General features: G+C 36.9%; 3 protein-coding genes across 3 annotated transcripts; 2 read left to right on the top strand and 1 right to left on the bottom strand.

The window, feature by feature from the left end:
* The first annotated feature begins 3347 nt into the window (after nucleotides 1-3347).
* Nucleotides 3348-5363, top strand: map1lc3cl (microtubule-associated protein 1 light chain 3 gamma, like). The gene is made up of 4 exons (XM_084430818.1): nucleotides 3348-3806; nucleotides 4102-4157; nucleotides 4245-4351; nucleotides 4613-5363. The coding sequence occupies exons 1-4, from the start codon at nucleotides 3749-3751 to the stop codon at nucleotides 4770-4772; spliced, it is 381 nt and encodes a 126-aa protein (XP_084286944.1). The 5' UTR covers nucleotides 3348-3748; the 3' UTR covers nucleotides 4773-5363.
* A 1648-nt stretch (nucleotides 5364-7011) lies between these two features.
* Nucleotides 7012-16505, bottom strand: ehd1a (EH-domain containing 1a). Its single transcript, XM_084430853.1, has 5 exons — nucleotides 15765-16505; nucleotides 11964-12061; nucleotides 9250-9662; nucleotides 8294-8458; nucleotides 7012-8216 (listed from the first exon to the last, which is right to left on the bottom strand). The coding sequence occupies exons 1-5, from the start codon at nucleotides 16160-16162 to the stop codon at nucleotides 7689-7691; spliced, it is 1602 nt and encodes a 533-aa protein (XP_084286979.1). The 5' UTR covers nucleotides 16163-16505; the 3' UTR covers nucleotides 7012-7688.
* Nucleotides 16506-19034: 2529 nt separating this feature from the next.
* Nucleotides 19035-22733, top strand: ubxn1 (UBX domain protein 1). The gene is made up of 10 exons (XM_084431022.1): nucleotides 19035-19140; nucleotides 19694-19756; nucleotides 19830-19883; nucleotides 20151-20263; nucleotides 20374-20449; nucleotides 20539-20730; nucleotides 21521-21572; nucleotides 21702-21824; nucleotides 21957-22134; nucleotides 22262-22733. The coding sequence occupies exons 2-10, from the start codon at nucleotides 19698-19700 to the stop codon at nucleotides 22300-22302; spliced, it is 888 nt and encodes a 295-aa protein (XP_084287148.1). The 5' UTR covers nucleotides 19035-19140; nucleotides 19694-19697; the 3' UTR covers nucleotides 22303-22733.
* The last annotated feature ends 98 nt before the right edge of the window (nucleotides 22734-22831 follow it).

Below are 22831 nucleotides of genomic sequence, written 5' to 3'. Positions count from 1 at the left end.
TTTATTAAATTGAGGGACTGAACATATTTTTGTGTTGTACAGATTTTTTTTATTCACCCCCAATGACTCGATTTAATTTGAATCGTTTGAATTCAAAGATTCATTCGCGCGCTTCACAAGCGAGAGATGAGCGGAAAATGATTCAGTGCATGAAAAGATTCGATCATTTAAAACATTTTCACGTTCTCTGCTAGTAGTTGAATTATGGGATCACTTTCAAATACGCAAATAAAGAAAAACAAGCGATGACCCAGATTGTGATTTATAACGAGTATGCTGTTACTTTAGTGACGTATATTAGCCTGCTTTGTGTACTTTTCCAAATGATCAAATATCCGCTTGGTTTGGTTGGTTTCAAATAGCAGCTCCTGTCGGCTGCTATGCGACGAGAGCGTCCATTGTAGAAACAAACAACCAGCAGGTGACAGTATCTGACTGCCGTCAACCTTCGCCTTTACAAACAAGACTTCCTTCGGCAGGGTACATAAAGGCACACCTTAAGAAAAATGTGCTTTTCACTACTCCCATATGGTTTCTTTGCAGAACAAAATATTTATGTTTTTATTGAACTTTGATGGAGCAACAGATTTTGTGTGAAAATAAACCATAAAAGTGATTAATTTTGTTTAAAAATCTTATAAATGTATGAGGTGGCAAGGTGGGCCTTTTATCCCACACATGGTGTAAAAGGCTCACCATCAGCATAGTGCAAAAAGCTCAAATTTTTGATACAAATAGGCCTACTTAGGCAAGCTAAAATCTGTTTTTAATAATGTCTAACTTAATACTTGTGCAAAACAATCACTTTAGCAAAGTCTGTACTATTTTCTGTTTATTTTGATAAAATAATTCATGTTTGTTCAATAAATATTACTGTCATTAACATAAATTATGTTCATTTAAAAAATACAGAAACAAAATTATTTTACAAAGTAAAGATTCTGAAAACACTGAATGAGATGCCATAATAATTTAATATACGTATCTTTACAGTTGTAACAAATAAATATATTTGATGTAGCCATGTAAAATCAGTTTGTGTTTTTTTGTAAAACAGTTGCAATTCCAATTCATCTGACTGCGAAAATGTATTACTATCCAAGAAGTTCAAAAGAAATATTAATTTATTCAACAGGCCTATAACACAAAATGTTCTTTACATCCACCTCTTCATTTCTTTTTTCATCACTCTGTATTAAAACTACACTAACTATTTATAGGCTAACTTTCTGCTGAAGCCATGAATGTGAAACCTCAAACCCCAGCAATTTTCTTCCATTTAACTTTTTTCCCATCTTTTCCCACAGATTTACTTTTGTTTATAAAATCATTACAAATCAGCTATTTTGCCTATATTGGTCTACACTGATGTGAGCACATTCAAGTCAGAGTCACGTCAAGTCACATTCAAGTCAGATCCATCAAAATGTATACTTTTCATCGGTTTTCAAACTGTACGATTTTAGGCAACATATTTGAACCAGTGAGGGGTGTTTTGTTTAAAAAATTATATTGTTATCTTGACCGTGTTGTTTCATGTCAGGCACATAATATTGTACACTGTTTCTTTCGTATCTCCCTGACCTCATTGAGAAAGGGGGCATGGTGAGGATGGGCCTTAGGGTAAGTAAAAAAAAAAGTAAAAAAAGTGGCTTTTGTTCCAAACTCTAAGGCGCTTGGACTCCGTTTCACTAGTTATGCAGCCTGTAATACCATACTAACCTCATTGTGTTAGGGCTTCAGTCATCTCACAAAAAACACAAGAGATAATTCATCTAAAAATGGAAATTTTGTCATCATTTACTCACTCTCATGTTATTCCAAATCTTATAATTATATAGGCTATATGATTGCAGAAAAAATATATGTTTTTATTGAACATTGATGGAGCAGCAGATTTGTGTGAAAATAAATCATAAAAGTGGTTTGTTTGTTTAAAAATCTTAAAAATCTACCCCACACAAATATAGCTAAAGTAATATGGTTTTAATATGTCTAAGTTAATAAGTTCAAAGTCAAACCAATCACTTTAGCAAAGTTTATTATTTTCGGTTTATTTAAATAATTCATTTTTGTTCAATAAATATACTGTATATATGTTTATTTTAAAAATACAGAAATTTCTTTTTTTTTAAGTAGATTCTGAAAGCATTGAATTAGGTCCCATAATAATTGAATAAAGCTTTACAGTAGTAACAAATAAATATGATATTTTATCATACGAAATGATTAATATCATATTTTTAAATATGAGGATTTCATTATAAATATACGATTATCTCTAAGGTGGACACTCAACTTAATATATTTACCATCTGAATCTAACCATGTCATGTCAACAAATGGAAAAGTCAACCAGCTGTTTTTGTGCTATAGTGCTTAAAAGAGAAAGTAAAATGCAAAATTGTAAGCCTATTGACCACCATTGTTATATATATGTAACCTCTCAGGTCCTACTCGCCCCACTCTGTGTTTGGGCTTCGATCCCGGGTCGCCGGCCTGGGAGGCAGGCGCGCTAACAGGGACGCCAAAGGCCATAACGCCATAGGGCCATAGTCTATAGTGTCAGTTGCTAGTGAGCCTCTTGAAATCAGGGAAGTGAGGTTCACCAGCACAGCTTACACTCACACCTCATTCTCATCCGGGTTATGGCACCAATGTAACCCCTCAGGTTCTACTCGCCCCACTCTGTGCAGGCCTCGAACCCGGGTCACCAGCGTGGGAACTGGGTGCACTAACTAGCAGTCCAGGTCTCTCCCAGTGCGCCTCTTGAGATCAAGGGAGTGAGGTTTACCTGCAAAGCTCTTACACCCGTTACATATACACACACACACACACACACACACACACACACACAATGGAGGTCAAAAGGCTTCAATTTTTTTTTTTTTTTAACCATTCTTCAAAATATCTTATGTGTTCTGCAGAAGAAAGTCATTCATTTTTGAGTTTTGGAATGACACAAGGTTGAGTAAATGATGACAGAATTTTTTTTTTTGGGGGGGGGGGGGGGGACTATTCCTTTACGTCACACGTGTATTTTAAACGTTATATATGTATAGTCAATTCAATATGAACTGCAATATTTGGTGGAACAATTTACAAATACATTTAAAAAAAAAATTACATTGTATTTTATGTATAATGTTTAAAAATAAAGACCTTTTTGACAAAATTCTGTTATCTTATCTCTTTTTCAATACTAATAATAGCCTATATTAAAAACGAGGTATAGAAGGTCTACGTGTTTGTCCCATTACTTGAGTTCAGTGAACTCTCAACAGTCACACGTACCTACATCAACACGTCTGTTGTTCACTGTGGTGTTACACAAAAGCTGATGCCGTGATTATAAATTGAGCTGTCATGGCACTCACATTAGAAAAAAGCGGAGCTGAACTTCAAATAGCGTGTCTGTGAATGTTGTGCTCATTTACGGCGACCGGTTCATTATTGATCCAGCGCGAGGACGAGAGAGGCTGTGAAGAGGTTTTGAAGAGCTTATGTAACGGCTAATATCATCGCAAGGTCTTTAATTACGCGCAAGCACTTCTCATCTTTTCACACTTCAGACTGTCCTCCCCCTACACACACACACACACACACACACACACACACACACACAACCGTATAAAGGCCGAGCCCCGCGAACTGAAAGCAGGCATTTGAGACAACCTTCATCCGTGGGCACTTCGTCAGCCCGGATACAGCCTCCTCCTACCACTCCATCGTACAATCTCAAATCAGAATGCCTCCCTACGAGAAATCCATGGAAATTATGCCTTTCAAGCAAAGGAAGTGCCTAGGTAGGTCATGACTTCACAACAACATTCAACTTTTAGCATTTTACTAACTCCTCTACGTCGCTTGTTTTGCATTGTTGGGAATGTTTTATTGGCTAATTTTATATGCTTATCTTTTTAGCTAAAGAGAATTTCCCACAATGCAGACAAGTTGCGATTTAGGCCTCTTTCTCATGTTATTTTCTTATTTGTTCTTATTGTTTTATATATATATATATTTTTTTTAAGGTAAGCGATTTTCAATGATCAGGAAAAACAAATAATAAAAAAACTAGGCTATTTTGTTCTTTTCATGTAGAAACAAGAAAAGATGAAGTCTGCACTATTCGGTCTAAGTTTCCCAACAAATTACCGGTGAGATGCCTTTTTGAATATGAAATGTTTAAACAACAATAAAACAGTGGCTATTTTTAACCTTATAAATTATGTTTTGTATTTTAGGTCATTGTGGAGCGATACCTTCGGGAGACAAAGCTTCCCCTACTGGACAAAACCAAATTTCTTGTCCCATATGAGCTGGCATTAGGGCAGTTCCTCAGTCTGCTCAGGTGCGCAAACTCTCTTTCTCAAATATAACAGTAGATGCAGTTTTGGTCTTGTCATGACTGTTTATGCAACAGAGAATGAGTCAATGCTTGTTTTCTTAAGTCAGTGTTGAATACGGGTTGTGTGAACAGTGAATCATGTGAATCATGAATGTTTTGCCCGTCCTTGGATGTCTGCTATGAGACACCGCCTGAAGTTTCAGGCACTTTCAAGCAATTCTTTTCTGTAATGCCAATTTTATATTTTGCTCTTTTCTCTTACAGAAGTAAGATAGCGCTAGAGGCATCTCAAGCTCTGTACCTACTGATCTCAGGAAAGAACATGTCCTGTTTGTCAACCAGCATGGGAGAAGTTTATTCACAGTTCAGAGACCCCGATGGCTTCCTCTACATAACCTATGCCTCCCAGGACATGTTTGGGTGAAAAGAACCTCCAAAACGTCCACGGGACACAGATCACCTTGCATAACTCCAGACGGATGCCTTTCTGAGATCATAACTCACTATTGCTGCTATAAATGAAGACTCTCACTGTGCATTACACCTAAAACCACACAGTCCACCAATCACACCTGGCCGAGAGGACTCTTCTGACCTCATTTCTCAGTAGTTTAGATTTCTTTGAGGCTAATGTTAAAGTAAAATCAGTAGTTTTGAAAGAGGTTACAACTGAGCCGTGTAATATGAAGAATGATGGCACTTGCGCTGCTCTTCAAGCTGCTCAGTTATGAGGCTCTGATTTCTGACAGGACACAAAAAAGGATGTCCTGTCCCCTCAAAGGACCTGGGATGTCCTGTTACAATGAGACTGGGTTTGTTCGATGCTGGTTTTCTCTCTGTGCTCTTTCTGCGACTGCGTGTCTGTTTCTCTAAAACAAACACAGAGGAGACGGAAAAACAAACAACTATTTGAGCACCTACTTTGGAATGAAAATGAGTGCAAACAACACAGTCACTATGTACTCGGCTTCAACTGCGGTTTATCCTCAATAAATCAGTTTAGTTCTTTCAACTGAATGTCTGATTTTATTTGATTTAATGTACAGTATTCTGTTAATGTGGTTTATTGTGTTCAACAGGGCACTAAGATTAACATAATAGTGACATGTACCATCAAAAAAGTGGTAGGGACCTATTTTGCTTATTTGACAATTGGTTATTTCTAAGCACAGTGTGGCGAGTGAGTGAGTGAGTGAGTGAAGCAATTCTCTGCTAAACATCTGAGTCAGTGCTTTTTAGTTTCACACCGGTTCTATAGATGCATCACCTTCTTACACATGGCTGTTATTAACCAGCATCTCTAATAGAAAGGTTACTGTGTCAGTAAGCAGTCACATGGGGGAGGTCCTAAGCGGGTCTGGTCTAACAGATTATATAGCTATCAACAATTGAAAAGGCTGTTAATTGCTTATTAGTGTCCCTCAAAATGCAACTATGACCTCATACTTTATCCTTATCTAGCAAAGTGGTTTAATTTAAGATTAAGTGCAGCAAATATAGGGTGAGTCGAGGGTGGTAATTTTAAAACGTTCACATCTGCATTCTTACTGTCACTTAGGACATTACTGGGAACTTTAGCACCTTCCTGTCAAGTGTGTACTGAGAGCAGAATGCATTAAGTGAGAAATGATTATGAGAAAGTTCAAACGGTGCTAAATTGAGGTCTCTATAGGACAGAATGCACATATCGCTGCCAAAACAAAGTACCGGTATAGTTACATACAAAGTTACACTATCGTTCAAAAGTTTGTTAGTGAGAGAAGTATCTTATGGTGGTCAAATGCTGCACTTATTTGATCAAAAATACAGTAAAAACAGGAATACTGTTAAATATTATTTTAATAAATTTAAAAATGTATTCCTTGTTATGGCAAAGCTGAATTTTCAGCATCATTTCTCCAGTCTTCAGAGTCACATGATCCTTCAGAAATCATTCTAATATGCTGCTCATAAAACAATTCTTTTTATTATTCAGTGTTGAAAACAGTTTTTTGTGGAAATCATATTACATTCTTTTGAATGAATAAGTCTTTACTGTCACTTTTGATCAATTTAATGCATCCTTACTGAATAAAAGCATTCATTTCTTTGAAAAAAATACTCTTACTGGCCCTAAACTTTTGAGCAGTATATCAAAGATAAGCATGTACCATCTTTAGATGAATCTAAAAGAATTATCTTGAATAATGTAAACAAATATTTTGGACGTACTAAAAGAAAACTTGCAGTTGAACACGATCCAGTTGACAGTGAGGGATCAATTTAATGGGTGATTTTTTTTTTTTCAGCCACAGATGTGTTGCAAGAGGGTTCACGTTACAGTAAACTAAGAAAGTAATAGCCTAGTCAGCTGCGTGAGAAGAAAAAAAAAATCTGTGATCAATTCCCAATAGCTGCCAAAGAAAACAAGACGCTGTACAGTGCAGCACCTCAACATGCCTCAACATAACGACTTGATGAGCAGAGAGAAATATGACGCTGTCATTGCATTACTACCATTCCAAAAAGAACTCAGTTTTTCCACTCAAATTCAAAAGCTCTATCGATGCAAGTACATAGTTCTTTCACAACTGTTAATGCTGGTGTTTGTTTCCAAAGATTTCACTACATTTTGCAATTTGTAGTGTCTCTGAATGCAGAAAACTCAGTCGTTGAAGCGCATGTTTACAAATAAACTCTTTTATTGGTCAATGAAATTGCTGCATTCAAATGAAGGTGAGGGTTTCAGATCACATAATCCCAATAGAAAATAAAGATACAGCCTCAAAATTACAGATTACGTGTACTGATATAGTTTAGATATTAAATCAGAAAACAGTATTAAATTTTCAAAATGGAAAATACAAAATACAGATGTAATAGCTTTAAAGAAAAAGAATAAGTTAAGGACGTTTTGCAAAAAAAAACAAAAAAAAAAACAGCAATTATGTTTGGATATATATCATATATGGAATATTTTTCACATTTTTGTTTCTTTAAAGAGCCCCCTTAACATCCTCTTTGCCTGCTGCTTTACGACCTCAACGGTACCATAGAAGTTTCGAAATCAATTTAATTTCTTTCTGTGCTCATAGTGGTTTCTCCATTTCTACGCCATATTAAAAATCAAGAAGAAGAAAGAAAAAGTCTCTCACTGGCACATAAGTTCTTCTTGGTTTGATCTCTCAGCCCTATCATTCTAAGCCAAGCATTTTTGATTTATAACCCTTCCTACAAATCTATGTTTAAGACAGAAATCCAGTTCCTGATGACAAGTTAGTTAACTGAATGGCCAAAACGGCTTGGGCAATTTGGAATGTAGCTGAGAGCCACTGAGATCCAATCAACTCAAGCCGGCTCCTCAATTCTGCTCCGCCCGTTTGGAAGGTGGCACAAGGTGAGCGGGCAGTTTAGCTGGAAGCTCATGCCCCTCTAGCTTTACCTTGATCAGGTGATTCGCCAGCGCAAACTCTTCATCGTCCAGGTAGCCATCTTTGTCAACATCTGCCAGAGTCCAAATCTTTCCAAGCACTGTGTTTGGCAGCTTGGACTTCACCAACTCCTTCTTAGCCGTGGCACCAGATACCTTCCCGTTAATTGGCGAGAGGGTGTAGAATATTTCGTCATAGGATGGCTTATCACGGCCCACGATCCACTCCAGCTCATCAATGCCTTCCCCTGCACCTTCTCCATACCCGTGACCAAACGGCCCGTTCATGGTTCCCTCAAACGCGCCACCCTTCACTGACTGGCTGGGCATGGCGGCCTCCTCCTTACGGACCAGCGTCATGAGCTTAGCAATGTCATTACCTAGCATGTCTTCCACTGACTCCATTAATTTTGGCTTCATGACAGGGAATTTGGTGAAGTCCTGAGCAGCTAGCAACTCCTGTAAAGAAAGATTGTGTTATGTTTTTATTATGAAAAAAGCTTGAATTTATTGGATAAAAATGTATAGCCTCATACCTGCATTTTCTTTAGGTTAGGAAAGTCTCCTGGTGAAATGTTGTGCTCTTTCTGAATCTTTTCATAGATTGCACCCAGGTTGGCAATAAGCTCTTTCTTTTTTGAGTCTTTACCAAATACACTTGGCATCTCCTTCTTCAGAGAACTGATAATGTAAGCATGTACCTAGAAGAAAAGTATTCAGTTGACTCAAATTAAATACAAGTAGCATTTGTGCAGTTTAGCATGTCAAAACCACACTTCTCACAAGTATTAGGTTCCTTCATAAAATGAAAATAAGACGTGAAACTTTATCTGTGAGATCAAAATCCTGTACACATTCAATGGGGATTAAAGTTCACAAAAGTGTCAAAAAGTATTTTCGTGGATCATCTACAAAACAATATAATATATTTATTTTACACTAGCTCTCAAAAGCTTGGGATTGGTAAGATTTGGTTTTGAAATAGATCTATTATGGTAACCACCTGCAATATTTTCTAAATAATAATAAAAAAATAAAATAAAAAGAGTCAGACCTGTGATAGAGTAAAATATTAATTAAATATTTAATACAATAATATTTCATTTTTAAAATTAACAACTTATTTCTATTTTAATTATTCCTGTGATGACAAAGCTGAATTTTTACATGATCCTTCAGAAATCATTCTAATATGCTGATTTGCTGCTCAAGAAACAGTTTTTATTATTATCATCAATGTTGAAACCAGTTGAGCTGCTCAATATTTCATAGAAACCCCGATACCATTTTTTCAGGACTCCTTGATGAATAGAAAGTTCAAAATAACAGCATTTATTTAAAATAGAACAAATAAAAGTCTTTACAGCCACTTTAATTCAATTTAATGCATCCTTGCTGAATATAAGTAACAATTTCTTTAAAACAAAATAAAATCTTGCTGATTCCCAAACTTTTGAGCTGTAGTGTACATGTGCAAAAATGTCAGTTTCACCTTAGCAAGACGTGCTCTTTTGATCAGATCATTGAGCTTCCGTAGGGCAGCATTCCTGGGAAGACTTTGAATATCGCTGAAGAGGTCCTTCTCCTCCGCTTCAAACAGCTTCCTGTTATCTGCGATCAGAAGTGGCTGAGCCCAAAATGAGCCGATATAGACTCGGACCACCTCGGGGGTGTTTATGATCTTCCCCAGTGACCACATGAGGGCACCATACACCCTCATCAGCTGCTGGGTGCTGATCTGGTCAGCTTTGTTCAGAACCACACGCATCTTGTCCTCGTGGTTTTTCAGGGCCTTGATCACCTCTGAGAACTCATCAGAGATGTCCAGCTTGTGGGCATCGAAGAGCAGGATGATTCTGTCCACTCGTTCGGCGAACCACTCAAGAACTGCTGCAAAGTCATAGCCTGAAATTGAGAGAGGATACAAAGAGGTGCATTAGATTGGGTCCTAAATCAAAGCTTTGGAAAGAGGGCTGCATGCAGCATGCTTTATTTTAGAAAAGGAGGTCAGGGATAATGGGTTTGATTAGCGGCAGCGTCATCTGATCTCAGTGAATTCAGATAATTGTAAACAGCAACTATAAAGAAAGGAGATCTGCTGCCTGTGAAATCCCTGGTGTCTCTGTACGTGAACAGAAAGTCACCTATCGTCATCAAATTTTGTCATTATTTCCTTTTTCTGTAGAGAACCAGTGGCAGTCCTGACTCAGTCATAATCAAAGAAAAATGACATTTTCAAGTAAAGAATATTAAACAATAATTATATTAAACAAAAATGTGCCAAAGAAAAATACCAAAGCTATTTTTAACCTACAATGATTGTGATACAAATTCATGCAGAAAGTGTCAAACTCTTGACTTGAATATAATACTTGACAAGACTTGAATATAATAAACTATTATTAAACAAAATCAGCAATAAGGCTGCCAGAACAATGAAAAGTAAATATCGATAAGCTGGATTTTAATACAATTTATTTTTAATTATTACATTTATTTCATTTAGTTCTAACATTTTAAATTTTAAATAAAACCAAAGAAAAAGACTAAACATTTTTAACAATGCACTAATTCAGTTGCACTGAAAATCTACAAGCTCACAGTTTGATTAGGCATTTTACTTCTGACCCAGGAAAACATTTATGAAATTCAGAAAATTCACAAAATCAAAAAAAGAGATTGAAAACAGTCAGTGAGAGGTGCTTCTGGGAAACCTGCTAACATTTTCGGAATGTCATGTGAAAAAAAATATCACATGACCCTGTACCACAGGAACTTTTAGTTCCACATTTTATAAACTCAATGTCATTTCATGACCCTATTTCCAGCAATTCAGTGTAAACACCTTCACACACGGATGAATTCCAGTTGCGATAGTAAACGCAAATGGCAAGATGACATCATAATAGCAACCCACGGCAACACTAGAGCACAAAGGCTGCTTTAGCTGCAGTCAGACAGAAATGCTCAAACAGCCTTTCATGCTTAATCCCACACAGCCACAACTGTGACACATTCTGTTGTGTCTCTACTGGGACTAGTGGTGTGGAAGCCTCAGGGTCTGGAGCATGACTGCTGCGTGTCTATGGTATGCTGGGGCACCTTGATCTCAGTATCTGGTTACTGTCTCCGCTGGCCCCAGAAAGGACAAAAGGATAGTCACATGGCTCTTGAGACATATGCTGTAACAATGCCACATTTCTGTTTCTTAACAGCTGTCTCTTTGTAATGTTGCTATCTGTATCTACAGTCGTACACTGCTATGAGTTGACATATGGGCCAACTCAGCATTTCCTTCCGATTCTTCCTGTTCACAGCTGAACGAGAACAGCGCGCACATCAGATAGTGACTGTGTGGAATATCGGGACAACTCAAAACACTCATGCAAGCTGCCAGTCATATGATAATAAAACACTTCTCGACCCACAAAACCTTTGTAGTGGTATAAAAAGAGGAAACTGGGAAGTGGGAACAATGTGGTCAGGACTATATTGGCACAATAGTTTTTCTCTTTTAACATCAGGCCAGTTCGACTGCTTTTACATGTGGAAACAAACTTGCCTGAGCAGCTCTGACATCCTGTTTTATTTTTGTTACATCTTCATTTAATGCAGTACAGCATAAATGACTATTATCAGGGGATAAAAGATATTAACATCCTTCCTGTATTAAGGAAATCCACTTAGGATTAATAGAGTGTTTAGGAAAGGATGTCAGACTTGTTTTACTCGCTTTTCTTCTTTCAAAAATAAACAAATGTGAATTTACATGAGATCACAATAAAGTCAAACTCCAAAGATTTGCATAGGATCAATGCAAGTATTACGCTAAAAATCACTGACTGATAGATTCATACAGGAAAGTCAAAATGAACTAAAGAAGAGAGCACAAGTCCTATAATTATGTGAAGTGACAAAGAAGAAAGAGCAGCAAAATAAATTGCTGATTTAAAATGTGAGGGTGTATAAAATTAAAAAACATTGATTATATTATTATCATTATTAAATTATCATGACATTTTATTATATATATATATATATATATATATATATATTTTTTTTTTAATTGATTTAACACTTTAAAATAATAAAATGTAATAAAAAATAAAAATAGAATAATGTAATTTTTATTGTTTTATTATTATTATCATTATTAAATTAATGTGTAAAAATAAAATGAGTCAGAAAGCACCCAAGGCTGCTGACCTCTGCTGATCCTTTGTTTCTCCCCTGACAGAATGCCTGGAGTATCGATGATACTGATGCTCTCCAAGACGGGGTTGTTTAACTGAGCACACATGAACCTACAGGTACATGGAGAGAGAGAGAGAGAGAGAGAGAGAGTGTCAAACACTGTAACAGGTTTGGTAAGATTTTCTGAAGCCAAAATATAACACTGTTCTCTTTCCCTTCTTTTCTGAAGATACCATTAAGAGCAAAAGTAAAAATGTTTGACAAACAGATTTTATTAAAGGGATACTCCACTTTTTTTGGATATAAGCCCATTTTTTTAACTCCCCCAGAGTTACGGCCCATTCACACCGGACGCCGAAGCGGCGCGGAACGGAGGCCGCTTCCTTTCGGCGCCCATGTTAACCTATGGTGTCGTTCACACGGCCGCGCCGTGAAGCGCCAGTTTCGGCGTCTGGTCTATTTTTTGCGCGAGTCGCGAGTGATTCGCGTCCATTCCGGCAGGAAGTCACACCAAGAAACACGAGACATCCGGTCAATTGTCAAAATATAAGCAATTTTCAAATTAAAATACCGCGAGTAATAACAAAAAGTATAGATACAAGAAGTGTACAAACTTCTTGGTTACAGAAACATTGTGTATTCATTTTATGAGGTTATTTACTTACCCATGATGTAAAAAAATAGCTCTGAATAAACAACAACTGAGCAGAAGCGCTTGTCGACCGCCGCGGAGAATACGCGTCTAGTGTGAACAGGCAGGCGCCGGACCGCGCGTGATTTTCCGGTCCGCGACGCTTCCGCATCCGGTGTGAACCAGGCGTCAAACAGTTGAGTTTTACCGTTTTCGAATCCATTAGGCGGTACCACTTTTAGCATAGCTTAGCATAGATCATTGAATCGGACATGACCATTAGCATCTCTCTCAAAAAAATGTTTAGATATTTTTCCTATTTAAAACTGTAACTGTAAAATTGCGATTTTCTAGGCTGATATGGATAGGAACTAGGCTATACTCTAATTCCTGCATAATAATCAAGAAACTTTGCTGCTGTACCATAAGTCCAGCAGGCGTAATGATATGACGCAGCGCCTGAAAATAGGTCTAATAGGTTAGACAAACTTAGTCCCGGTCACATTGGAAGTTACTGAGCTGGGGACTATTTTCAGGCGCTGCTTCATATCATTACGCCTGCTGCACTCATGGTACGGCAGCAAAGTTTCTTGATTATTACGCAGGAATGAGAGTATAGTTCCTAGCCATATCAGCCTAGAAAATCGCAACTTTACATTTTCCGTTGGTCTTAGTACACGATGTAACTAGAGAAGAGTCAAGTTTTAAATAGGAAAAATATCGAAACTCTTTGGTCATTTTTTTGAGAGATGCTAATGGTCATGTCCGATTTAATGATCTATGCTAAGCTATGCTAAAAGTGGTACTGCCAGACCCGGAGATCGGCTGAATGGATTCGAAAACGGTAAAACTCAACTCTTTAACTCTGGGGGAGTTGTAAAATGAGCCTATTTCCAAAAAAAGTGGAGTATCCCTTTAACAAGGGGGAATAGCAGCAATTTTAAAAACCACACAAACAGTTTTCGTCCTTCTGTAACTACATAAATGTTTCAGTAAGCATGACAACGGGACTGAAGTTGAAATCTCGAAATGCTGTAATAACACAATGAACTTTGGCTATACAAAGACACAGACTGTTTACAGTGATTTACAGTCTTTTTCTCTGTCCGCCTACAGCACTGCCCAGCTGCTAACTCTTACGCGTATGCGAATCTCTGTCACAAGGCTGATGCTTACAGCTAGAACTTTCTTAATGAAGCGTAGAAACCACTAGAACAAACCTGTTACCCACAGACATCAAGAACAAAACACTAAGGGGTAATAGGATAAGGACATAGGTTCCCTTAAAAAAAAACACACACCCTCAAGCCATTGCAAAACTGTCAAAAAAACAAGGAGGCTTCATGATCACATTTCATTTTACTTTTTGTTTGACAGTGCTTTTTTGTGTCATCTAATAACAAACTTTAAGTAACAATAACTTAAAAAGGATTACTAAAGCCCTTTTTTAACCAGGCCAAAAAAAAAAATCCTGGAAGACAGTGTAAGGTCATAAACTGGGCTGATAAATAACCAAGTATCTCTCTCAGAAAGAAAGGATAGGCAATCTTCTCCCTTTTTTTTATTAGAATATTCACATTACATATTATATAATGTGAATATTCTACACATTAAACCTTTTCAGACAATTCCCTCGTTCTGAAAAACAGAGGATGTTTTAACATTGCAATATGCCAGCGAGTTTCATATTGTGAAATATTCAAAAGTCTGACACATGGAACCAGTTTACACTGCTTATTTCATAATGACCACAAATGATCATGTGACCAACACCAAAAGTGGGAAAAAAGGGGAAATATCTTCAGAATGAAATACTATTATTATTGTATTGTGGGTTTTATGGTTCTCTGTTTGGGACCAAATATTTATTTCTGCTGAATTAGCCTTGAACCTTTTTCCACTATAGCATATGGCAGGCCACTGGTAATCCCAGCCAGTTTCAATCCGCTTGTGTAAACTCAACACCTGACACACACACCACCCAGAAATCTGTTACAGCTATTGTACAGTCAACGTGGAAATTGTTCAGACTGGCATCACTGGGGGTAAACGTCCTGGTTAGGCATTGCCTCGTGTACTGTAACTGTGTGATGGGAGGTAGTTTAAAAAGTTAGTTTGGAAAAGGAGACGAATAGACAAACAGCTCAAGGAAAATTCAAGTTCAAGACCTGGGTCTGTGTGACATCTGCTCTCAGCATATGCAATGATGACTCAAACACACACAGATGGAAACGATGACACAACTCTATAGAAAGCGAATAATGAGTGAATAATTGTGAGGTCATAATTAAAAACAAATGGATACAGTAAAGCTTCTTTTGTCCATCTATTAAGTTACTTAAAATACATTAAAATGTAATTATTATAAAAAGTCTTACATCTATTTTATGATGAACGTTCACAATGAACATTATGAAAAAAATTATAGTTTTAAGCAGTTAAGCAATTATGTTTCAAAATAGTATTATTTAAAACGAAGAACTATTCACCACTGTTCTATTTTACCAAAGTCAGTGTGGCATAGGCTAACCAAGAGGCAGAAAGCCAATACATTGCCACGTGACAGGAAAACCATAAAACAAACAGAGAGGACCCTGATGATTTGGTTGTCAAATATTTATTAAAAATATACATTTAAATATATAATTATATTTTATATATTTCATATAAAATGTATAGTGTTTTTATTAACAGCCAATCATCATTTGAAAAGCCAGTTTTGTTAAGGTCAAAAGAAGTAATCATACGAAAATCTAATGATTTTTTAAAAAGCAATATATACATTTTTACATTATGGTTACACAAAAAAGGTACACCAGTACTTTTTACGTAACTCTTACATTACTTAATATTTTTAGAGTCAAAATATTTGTAGAAAATTTATGAATGGTTTGTTTTTGTGGTCGACATGAATACAAAAATGACAAGAACTTGAGACGTGATTTAAACTAGCAGATTATCTCAATTTGTCATGTGTCAAACATTTGACACCGAACTTTAACTGAGATGCTCAAGTATTTGTTAGAGTCAGAGAAGTGCTACGCACTTTAGCGTATTTCCTGATTCATTACCATACGGTAATTGCCTTAGTTTACCTACTACCACACCTGTCATTTCATACAGTGACACTTGAGGTATTAATCAATGGACCCTCTTATGCTACATAATAAATGGTGTATTACCTATTGAGGAAAGCGTTACCAAAGGCGTTGAGTTTTCGGAAAGGCTTTTTTGGATCGACAACCAGCGCATTCCCAGGTATCATGCCTTCCTGATCACCGTGCATAACCGCTATGAAGGAATCCGTCGTCGGCTCGGGGCCTATTCTCATCCCGGGGAAATCCTGCTCCATTAAATGCCTAATGAAGGTGGTTTTCCCGGTCGAGTACTGTCCCACCAGCAGCACCATGGGCTTGTTATCAAAGTCAGCATCTTCTAAAGCCGGTGAATGGAAGTCGTGGAAATGATAGGAGTCCTCTAAAGGAAAGAGTTTGGTGCGGTAGAGGCGCTTCAGTCCCTCCGATACGTTTTGGAAAAGATCAGGGTCTTTCTTCCCTTCTCTCTTGGACCAGCTGAACATGATGGTCGTTATGCGACGATTCTAATTCGATAGGAAAAAAACTCGAATCTGCGTTCGAACCGGTTCGAACCAAAGCGACGTCCTGTCGAAAGTTTGACTGTCCCACCCCTGTACAGTCAGTTAACGTTAGTCAGTCACCTCTGCGTATGACTAGCAGCACTTCCCTTTTTGGCAAACCCCTGAACTGTAATGCAACGCGTATATCTGAGGCTTGTTGCAACACTCTTCTATGACCGTGCGTCGTTTAAAGTTGCAGTAATTCTATTCTAATCGGATCGGATCTCTTCTGAAGTTTCTGCAGGTATCTAAACCGTGTTTCGCATGCGGAACTTATATACTTCATAATAAAAGCCTCGATTTCGTTAAAACAAACAATGGAATTTATTCTTGTTGAAATACCTGAAGCATTAATATGAGGGCGGATAGCATTAGATCACGCATAATAAATACATTCTTGAAATGAGATCGCCAGTTATGGAACATAAGGACTGAATCACTGTGGCTACGTGGCTCTTACGAATCCTGAATGAATCTAGTTTTTATTTTTTTATAATAATAATAATAATTAAGAATCTAGTTAATATGGATGTGTTTTTGTCATGTTTTACTATTCTGTAAAAAATAATTATTCAATAAATAAATATTTTATTTAAAAAAAAAATGTTTCACTTTCATTGGCATTTTGGTTACTCAATTTGAACAGAAGAACGTTTTTCAACATTTACACCACCTAGACATATCCATTAAGACCAAATAAATTAATAAATAATCATTCAGAAATTGATAACGTCACTAAAAAATAAACCCGAAAATGTGTTTGCCTACTTAGATAACAGTGGACCCTTGTGGACACAAATGGCAATTACACTCTAAATACCAGCATACTTTTACTATTTTCTATCACAGAAAGATATGAAGTAGTATGAGTAGTATACTAGTATGCTACTTCTGCTGCCAGTTTCACAGCACAACCGGATGTAGTAGAATATTCCTTTACTACAACTGACAGCACTCACATTAATACTTTATTGTACTTTATTGTTAAACAACAATCTGTCTAAACTGTCTATTTATTTCTAAATGCATTTTACAAACCATGTTCTTGTATTACCAATTATGTCACATATTTGTAAATGTATACAAATGCATTATAACTGATACATTATAGTAATGTATATGATAACTTATGAAGGAACAGTTCAATGTGCAGGATAAGGCATGGAGGGGGTAAAGGATTCTTCCGGCTTCCGTCACATGTGACTCTCTGCAGGTAACAGCTTCTCCACTGGCACTTCAATAGTTTCCCACGTGGAGTGGCTGTTACACCCAGTGAGCACCAGGAGCAGCTCTTAACACGTCCTATATGCTTGTCCAACGTCCTACCAATTTTATTCTGTTAATAAAGATAAGAGATCAACGGTTAGAACACCCTTCTTGTCACAACTAGAAATTGCATTATGCCATTTTGAGGATAGCCGTTTGATTTGAAGGACAGAGAAACTGCAGGTTTTGAATATGATATTAGTATTGATATTTATTTAACTTGTAAAATCTGTATTTATTTAAACTGTAAATTTGCTCTGTTAACCATTCATTTGCTGATCTCTTTCTTATAAAAGAGACTTTGACATATTGAACTTTACACCTTGACTCTTTTGAAAGTTACAGTCAAACTCATAATTAAACAAATTTGTTAGAATGAAAACTTCTCTGTCTGTTCTTTGTGTAATACAACAATCAATAAAAACATATTATTTGTTGACTACATTTAGAGATGTTTACTCTGTCATTCAATTACATACTCTGTAATACAAATCCTTCCCAAAAACAAAACTGCACTGCATAGGCCTGTAAACGAGACTTTCCATAAATTGTTAAATATAACTCACCTATTCTGTTGACCTTTGTATCAGAAGGTGGAAATTATGGTTGAAGCGGTGTTATGATCTATTTAAGCACGAATGACTGGAAAAAGGGAAAGAAAAAAATAGATATAGGAAAATAGAGGAGCATTACTTCATGTCATTCAGAAGAAGAATGTCAGAGAGGACGTTGTAGGCAGATTAATTATTGTACATTCATCCAATAAGTAACAAGCTATGAGGCCCGTCCCATATGCACTGTTTGATCATCCACCTGTAACATCATATCTTCACCTGAAACACCTTGCAAACGGACATTGGACACTTTGGATGGCATGTAGGCCCACATTGAGCAAATTATGCTTATTGTCCTTGAAATGAAAACAGACTGTTGTGTAAAGTATTTGGATTATGTCTAAACATCATTGTAATGTTAGGGAAGTTTAAAAAACAGTCATGAGACAAGAATACTGGTTAGATGATTTTATTTGAACCGATGCTGGATGTAAATATATTATTATCCCATGCTTCACTTCTCCTTCTTTTAGAAATAAAACCATATTCTTCCCAATAGCAGCGTGCTTACAAAACCTGTTTAAACATACCATTTTAAAAGATGGTTAATGCCAAATATATACGGCTTGTAAGGGATGAAGGAAACAGAATTGTGGTAACATGGTTGCACCAGTTTAGAAAAGATTCTTCGTTTATTTTAATTTTTTTAGATTTGATTTACGTTGAAAACACACGTACGCTCTCACACACACGTAGCCTACACACACAGGGTGTTTTTATTTTTCAAGTTAAACCTACCCCCCCCCCCCCCCCCCCCCAAACTGTATAATATAATATAATATAACATAAATATAATATATTATAATATAGTAGGCCTATAATATAATATATATCTATACTACTAACTAAAACAAATGTATAAAAATCGGAATAATTGCTTTTATTTTGTTTTCTTTTATCGTGTAGTTTCTACCCTAATCATGTGGTAGTAGCGCAGTCTATGGGTAGTCCACTACACAGGTCAGAGAAAGGCGCATTTTCGCGAATTGGCCATCGCGGGATTCCGTAGTGTGTGGAAGCGTCCCAGTGCTGATAACAAATGTAAGTAGCTGTTGAACGATATACAGGGCTAATTAATGAGGAAATTAAGTAAAAAATATCGTACCTGATATACTGAAGCGCTATTACTTAATAAAGAAAACTATGAACAGCTCTCTAGAAGATATTAGCGAGGCAAAACAAATAATTAGCTGTTGCTGGAGGCTGATCAGTGTTAGCCTGCCAGCTAGCTGAATTTGATCATGACTGTATTTATCAGTATAAATATTATAATCACACTTACTGTAACGGTCAGATATGATTGTTATGTAGTGAGGATATGATCATGTGACAGTCAGAAAAATAGAATTAGATAATCTCATTGTTTCGAGCTGGTGTAACGAGTCCATACCCAAATGTATCACTTTTTTTGTGTTTTAAATTGTACATCTATAAAATATTTGAAGCTTTTTCTGTAGAGAATAAAGAAATCGTCCTTTAAACCCCCTTAATTCTATGAAAGGACCCCTAAATTCTAGGTTTTATATTTATATTTGTGACCTTTAATAATGCCATGATGTTTATTGTTATAATGCTGTAATACACTTATTTTCAGCACAATGGCTGAGTGCACTACCTTAGACAGTTTGCTGGAAATGGGCTTCGACAGAAACAGAGCGTAAGTGATGTCTTTACAGGGATGTTTACACCCTAATCCAGTATTTTGGACTCACCCAGTGATTGTTTTGTAGGGAGAGGGCAGTAGCACATACTGGAAACCAGGGCATTGAGAGAGCAATGGACTGGTGAGTCATCATGGATACATTTTGTCAGATGTAACAGGCTTATCCGTTCATGATTTTTGATGGCCTAGGTGAGATTAGGCATGACCGAAGAAAAAAAAAAAGCATCACTTTATTATTATTTTTTACAATTGCAGTCTGATAGCCAGTAAGCATTTTAATTGTATACAGAAGGTGTGATTTGATTGCAAGTTAATAAAGTATATCATTAATAACAATAAATACAAAATATTTTTTGAAAGTTGCATTTACAATTCTGTAACTGTACAGGTTAATGGAGCATGAGAATGATCCAGATATAGATGAGCCGTATGTTCCGCCTGCTGGGAATGCTCTTGGCTCAACAGAAGAACAGATCCAGTCTCCTACAGAAACCTCTGAATGTATGTTCTTCTAATGCTCCTCGCTCTCAATTTCATGAAATCATTGCGGTCACACATCACAAAATGTTACTTTCTCTTTCACTTTTGCCTTCAACCAAAACAAAATACAGCTATTGAAGTTTTAAACGAAGATGGAGATTCCAAGCAACCTATGACAGAGGAAGAAAAGAGGGAACAAGTAAAACGGTTTGTGCTTTGTACAGCTGACCTTAAAATGTATGAAAGTAAAAAAGCACACATTTAAAAGCTGACAAAAAGTATTGCTTTTCTTGCAGCCTGGAGGAGTTGATGAAGGCGAGGCAGGAGGAGAGGAGAGAGAGAGAGCGACAGGAGGAGGTAGACAGAGAAAAGCAGAGAAGGAAACACGGCCAAGAGCTGCTGCAGGTTAAACAAAAGCTGCAGGACGACGAAATGAAGAAGCTGGCGGACTTGCGCAGGAGGGAGAAGATGGAGGACAAGCTTGCCAAGTAAGACGAGCATGGATACAGTACCCGTTGGTGTAAAGTATTAACTTTAATTCAGTGGTTCTCAATCGATTTGATTCCAGAGCCTCCATTGTCCACAACAATATTCAAAGGCCCCATGACTTTTCCAGTATTTTGTGATCTACTGGATAAGGATTAAGGGAAAATGACCCCCCCCCCCCCCATTTAGAGCTTGGCATATCTAAATATTCATGGTATGCCAATGCAGTTACAAGATTTTATCAATTTACATGACTTTTTCAAGTCTAGAAATCATAATTAAAAAAGTTATGCTTTTTAATTAACAATAATAATTGTTTATTCATAGAAAATAAATATGTAAACAAGAAATATATAGATTTTTAGTTGTTTTAACTTTTTTTGAGCACTTTTATCAGCCCAATGCACCATCATCCCATTTCACGGCCGCCACTGAGGGTGTGTTAATACGGACATTAGGCGAACTTAGACAATAAGGCAATATTAGAGGTATCCTGCCCTAACGAAAGCCAGGTTTTGAGGAAATTTATCTTTATTAATTCATGCGCATCCATGCTCTCATTTTCTTCATAGTAAAAATGGCAGTGACGCACAAAAGAAATTGGTCATATTATACATAAACTGGAAACTGCAATGCGTGAGCATGCAAAAAAAATCCTGTGCAGTGTGCACACTCAAATGTTTCTCGCTAAAGTCTGTATACTTTTTAGTTTTGCAAAGGTCCCTTCAGGGGCTCCATACGTTGAGAACCACTGCTTTAAATGAAAGTAATAACCTGTGATCCTTTTGTCAGGCAGCGGGTTAAAGACAAGATCGCACGAGACAGAGAGGAGAGGGCACGAAAGGTATTCATTTACTTACGATGCTTTTACTTTGCTCAGGATACACTAATATTAATATTTCTCTCGTGCCTAGTACAACATATATCAAGTATATCAAAAATAAATTACAAAAACCTCTCTGTTTCTTGGCAGTTTGGAGGCGGCTCATCAAGCACGGGTTTGTCATCTCCCCCCTCTGAAGCACCTCCACAGTCTCCACCTGAGAACCAAGGGGCTCCTCCTGCTAAGAAAGACTATGATGACTGTCGGATACAGGTACTGCCTTCAACACGTGCGAGGATGTTGACTTTTAATATTTAATATAAGTTATTTTCAAATATGTTTTTATGTGCCTGAATGGTTCCTCGAATATATCACAAAATTGAAACCACTCCCTTTGGTCGTTAGGTGCGTCTTCTAGATGGAACCACCTTGAGTACTGTCTTTAAGGCTCAGGAACCTCTGGCTGCTGTGAGAGTCTATGTTCAGATGAATGGGGCAAACGGAGAGGATTTCAACCTCATCACCCCGTATCCTAGACGCGTGTACACAGAATTTGACATGGAAAAACCCCTGCGTGAGCTGGGTAAGACTACTTATATTAGGTTGATGTTGATTAATGATGTTGGTCACAGTTCTTTGTCTCCGAGGAATCAACTTCAGACTTTGTTCTCAACATCAGTCATTTATGGAGCTTTCGTTTTACTTGACAGGTCTGGTGCCTTCTGCCGTCCTTGTTGTTACCAAGAAATGAAGTGAAACGATTCTAGATACAAGCTGTTCTTCCAGACATCAATGCAAGATCAAGCGGATGGAGACTATGTATCAGTGGACTTGTACTGCAATGTCTTCACTCAACAACCAAATATACAATGCAATGAGTTGATCAGTAATTTCATCAAATGTAAACCTGCCGATACCGCTAAATAAAGGGCCAAGTGAGTTCTCACAGTGATGAACATTGAGAAGGTGGTCGTTACCTTTGTTTCACGACATGGGAAAATATGACATTTTTAACAATAAAATTCATTTAACTCTTAGTTGTATGATTTGAATTTTATGATGGCTTTGGAAGTGAAGGCAAAATTTGTAAATAATGGAGCTTTATAAGGCTCCTAGATATAATATTAACAAAACTATGCTATATAGAAATGTATGTTCTTCAATAAAAACAATAGTTATTGAGGGGGAGGGAGGATTGTGTTTTAAAAAAAATTACAATTACATAATTATGTTTTAATAATAATGTTTTAATGCAAACAATTTTAATTCATCCTGCAGCC

This window comes from Rutilus rutilus (genome assembly GCF_951802725.1).
Source record: "Rutilus rutilus genome assembly, chromosome: 14".
NCBI lineage: Eukaryota > Metazoa > Chordata > Actinopteri > Cypriniformes > Leuciscidae > Rutilus > Rutilus rutilus.
This window is presented reverse-complemented; position numbering and strand designations above follow the sequence as displayed.